The following is a 3,510-nucleotide window of genomic DNA, read 5'->3' on the forward strand; positions in this document are numbered from 1 at the left end:
GAATGTTAGGAGTATGAGTTCTGTGTATTTTGTGTCAATATTCTGTGTATTCTGGGCAAACATTCTATGTATTTTAGGCAAACGTTCTGTGTATTCTAGATAATGATTATGTGTATTATAGATAATGAATTTCCTGGAATCATTCGCGTCCGCGTCTACTAACATCGAAACGACGTCGTTTTGGACCAGGGTGCACATTGCTATGTGCACCGTGGTCCACGATATAACGATTGCCACAAACCCTATGGCGTGTTGTGCAAAACAATAAATAAATAAATAGGCATTTAGCATCCTCATTCTACACAAGTAAAAAACAGGAACAATTCAATTGCACTACCAACAAAATAGCTTTGAGCTTTCCATAAGAAAATTTTTGCCATGAGATTTTACCTTTCCAATACCATGAAGGAAAAGCCTATACCTTTGAACCATAATTCCCCCAACTCTAAACAAGCAAAATCTGTACACTGATATGTAATAGCCTAAACCAACCACAAAGTTTAAAGGGTTCGTCATATCCTTATGAAACTCGCCACCAGTTATTCGAGTTTCATGTGTTTGTTGATTGTGACGCCAACCTGGGATGATTATGCTCTCCTTCATAAGTAACAATCAACATCGAAGGGTCTTCCAAACATCTTTCCACGTGCTTCCTTGCAGGGCAGCCTCTCATGCTACTACATTTGTAGTATCCTCTGCACAAGCACAGTCAACGTTTAGCTACTGAAAACATGGGTTTTACATTTTTGTGACACATTTGGAATGGTAACAGAGATGTCATCACACTACATAGTTGTTGGCAGAACATGGGTTTTACATAAAAACAACAGAAGCTCAGATGTTAGATTGATATATTTATCATATAATATTGTACATGTTTACAATAAGCCACTTATCCAACGAGGCTAAAACTGAACTCCATGATAAAAACAATAACGCAGTAACGTTATAGAAATACTTCGAACAGTGACTGTAGCAGCCAATTGTTTTAGTTCTGTTTACAACTAAAAATAAAAATATCAATCTCTGTACATAGCCAACCCAACACCAAGTGTTCCTAGACATACACACAAAAACAGGAATCCTGGGGCAATCCTAGCCAAGTTGGTCCGGTTGTTGACTTGGTAACCACAAGGTTACAAGGGAGCGGCCTATTTGACCTTCTTGGTGTGAGGCGATCAGTTATGGGAAACCTAGGATGGTTTACCTCCTTGTGGTCCTTTGCTGGCTAGGGTCATCAGACCGTATTTACCCAGGGCACACCCTCGGGTAGTGGCTGCGGGTTTCTCTCGTCACAAAAAAAAAAAAAAAGGAGGCTATCATGGATTCAAGGTTTTCATCATCAACTACCAAAATGGAAAAAGTTGAGACTCGACAGAAATCAGCTCAGTCGTTACTTGGGCTGGAATCATTTTATACTGAATGAAACCAAACTTTCACCTCTTACGCTCTTGTGTGTCCAACAAGGCAAGAACGGAATTAATGAAAACGATTTCCATCGAGAAAAGGCATGGCGCTATAATAGAGCTGTTTATTCTTCGACTTACAAGGCAAGTATGCAATCAAGCAGCATAATGCAAGAAGAATGAAATGAACTTACATCCTATTTTCCAACATATATCACAATTGAAATGCACTAAGAAAGTTTATTTGAAAGATACCTTGGGTGAGGAGAACCTTTGATTGGCTTCTGGCCGTACTTCCTCCAACAATACTCATCTTGGGGAATATCAGCAAGCTTGTTACTGATAGCAGGAACTTTTATAGATCTTTTTACCCTATGTTTCCTGTCCAAAGGTAATTCTGAATTGTTCATATCGGAAAGAGAGAAATGAACAGCAGAACAAGGCAAGGGAAGTAAATGCAGCTTAAATGAGCATACCTTTTCTTTGAACAGTGGCACCTGCCACTGCTTCCACATTTCGCACTTCCATCCTCTCCCCTACCAGAACACCTTTTCTTGCGTTGAAATGTACTCTGATCCCCAGAGCAAGAGGCCCCGATTAAATGAAAAGCACTCCCATCCATATTCGCAACACTCCCGTCAACACTCAGCGAGGATATAAAAGACCGTGTAGTGGACAAGGTAGGTGTGCAAGTAGTGCTATCAAAATTTAGACTAATTCCACTATTGCTGGACTGACGACAAATCATTTCTCCATGGCGATGCTGTTGCTGCTGAAGCTCATACCTTTGTTGTTGTTGAGGGAACCGATAGTTTGTCATTGAAGTATAATGGGGTAATTGAATAGGGCTTTTACCATGTAGGGGGTTCCCCAATGTGAGAGCACTATTCACAGTAGAACTCCTTTCTTGATTTAGGATTTCAAGTGAATTGATTGGGAGAAGGTGAAGGGCTTTGGGGCGATCATCATTTCCAGTGACGGGGTTTTCCAATAGAAATTTCGGGGAGAGAGGGGTATGAGTCCTGTTGCCCTTTCTCACCCTTGCATGACCCAACTTAGAATTCAGCAGAGAAACAACCCTCTTGAACTTATGGACAGCATCCCCAGATTCAATCAATAACTTTCCATAATGGTTCTCATCCTGAGGTTGAGACAACAGACTAATAATCCTATGGCAACTATGTACAGCTGCCTTGTTAGCTTCCTCAATCTCCTCCATCTTAACTTCAGCCCAGAATTTCCTTTTCTTCTATGAAAATAACAACTCCAATTCCTAAAATCTAAGACATAAAACTAAAGAAACTCTGCAACCACTAAAATTCCTTCCATATCTCAACTGTAAAACTTCAACCATCCATTCAAACATACACAAGTAACTAATATCTCATCTTTTTAACACCCCAGTTTTTCTTTTCTACTACCTTTATCCAAATTCAAGAAATTGAATTCAAGAAAGGAAGCATTTTATCAAACAGAACAGCAGTCTAAAGAGTAAAGACCAGTATCAAGTGGGTATTCAGAAGAAACTAAACCAAAAACTGAAAAACGCAGAAAGAAAATCAATGGATAAACTGGAGAGGAAAAAAACAGAACAGAACAGACCTTTCGATATGCTGCAAACCCTAGATTCTTCAATACCCATAGGCAGTGTGTGCTAGAGAGAGAAAAACAACAAAAACAGGTGCCAAAGAGAAGATTTTGCTTCAACAATTCACTGAAGCCTAGCATTAACAAGGCGTAAAGAACACAAAGATGCAAGCTTTTTCACTTCATTTTCAAAGTTTAGATAGAGAAGCAGAGCCCAAAAGTAAAAATTATTCGCCGGAGTCTGAGTCCCAGGATTCGCAAAGGGATAAAGAGAATAATATCAAAGGGAAGCACAGAGAAACTGCCATCTCTGTCGCAGATTTCAAAGCGGGGCCCACGTTGGACCTAAACACTCACTCCCTTTCAGAATTTAGTTTGTTTTGGTTGTTAATCTAAATTGCAGATTAATGTAATAATGTAAGTAATTTCATTTTTAAAAATTTTTCTAAATTAGAAACAATTTTGTTTCTTCTGACGTAGGTCGTGTCCTGTCACTTCGCTCACGAGAATCTTACTA

General features: G+C 39.3%; 1 protein-coding gene across 1 annotated transcript; it reads right to left on the reverse strand.

Annotated features, from left to right (window-relative positions):
- Positions 1 to 269: 269 nt before the first annotated feature.
- LOC116024594 (probable WRKY transcription factor 21) lies at positions 270 to 3,259 on the reverse strand. The gene is made up of 3 exons (XM_031265520.1): positions 1,883 to 3,259; positions 1,662 to 1,787; positions 270 to 695 (listed from the first exon to the last, which is right to left on the reverse strand). Exons 1-3 carry the CDS (start codon positions 2,623 to 2,625, stop codon positions 551 to 553), a joined length of 1,014 nt encoding a protein of 337 aa, XP_031121380.1. The 5' UTR covers positions 2,626 to 3,259; the 3' UTR covers positions 270 to 550.
- Positions 3,260 to 3,510: the final 251 nt, after the last annotated feature.

The sequence above is a fragment of the Ipomoea triloba genome, chromosome 7, assembly GCF_003576645.1.
Source record: "Ipomoea triloba cultivar NCNSP0323 chromosome 7, ASM357664v1".
NCBI lineage: Eukaryota > Viridiplantae > Streptophyta > Magnoliopsida > Solanales > Convolvulaceae > Ipomoea > Ipomoea triloba.

Bases quoted from the DNA above. Each gene is read 5' to 3' on its own strand.
- LOC116024594 (XM_031265520.1), bottom strand. From the start codon at position 2,625: ATGGAGGAGATTGAGGAAGCTAACAAGGCAGCTGTACATAGTTGCCAT. The intron at 1,788-1,882 runs GTATGCTCATTT...ACCTTTGGACAG, and splicing joins TGCCACTGTTCAAAGAAAAG to GAAACATAGGGTAAAAAGAT. The intron at 696-1,661 runs GTATCTTTCAAA...GTGCTTGTGCAG, and splicing joins AAAGGTTCTCCTCACCCAAG to AGGATACTACAAATGTAGTA.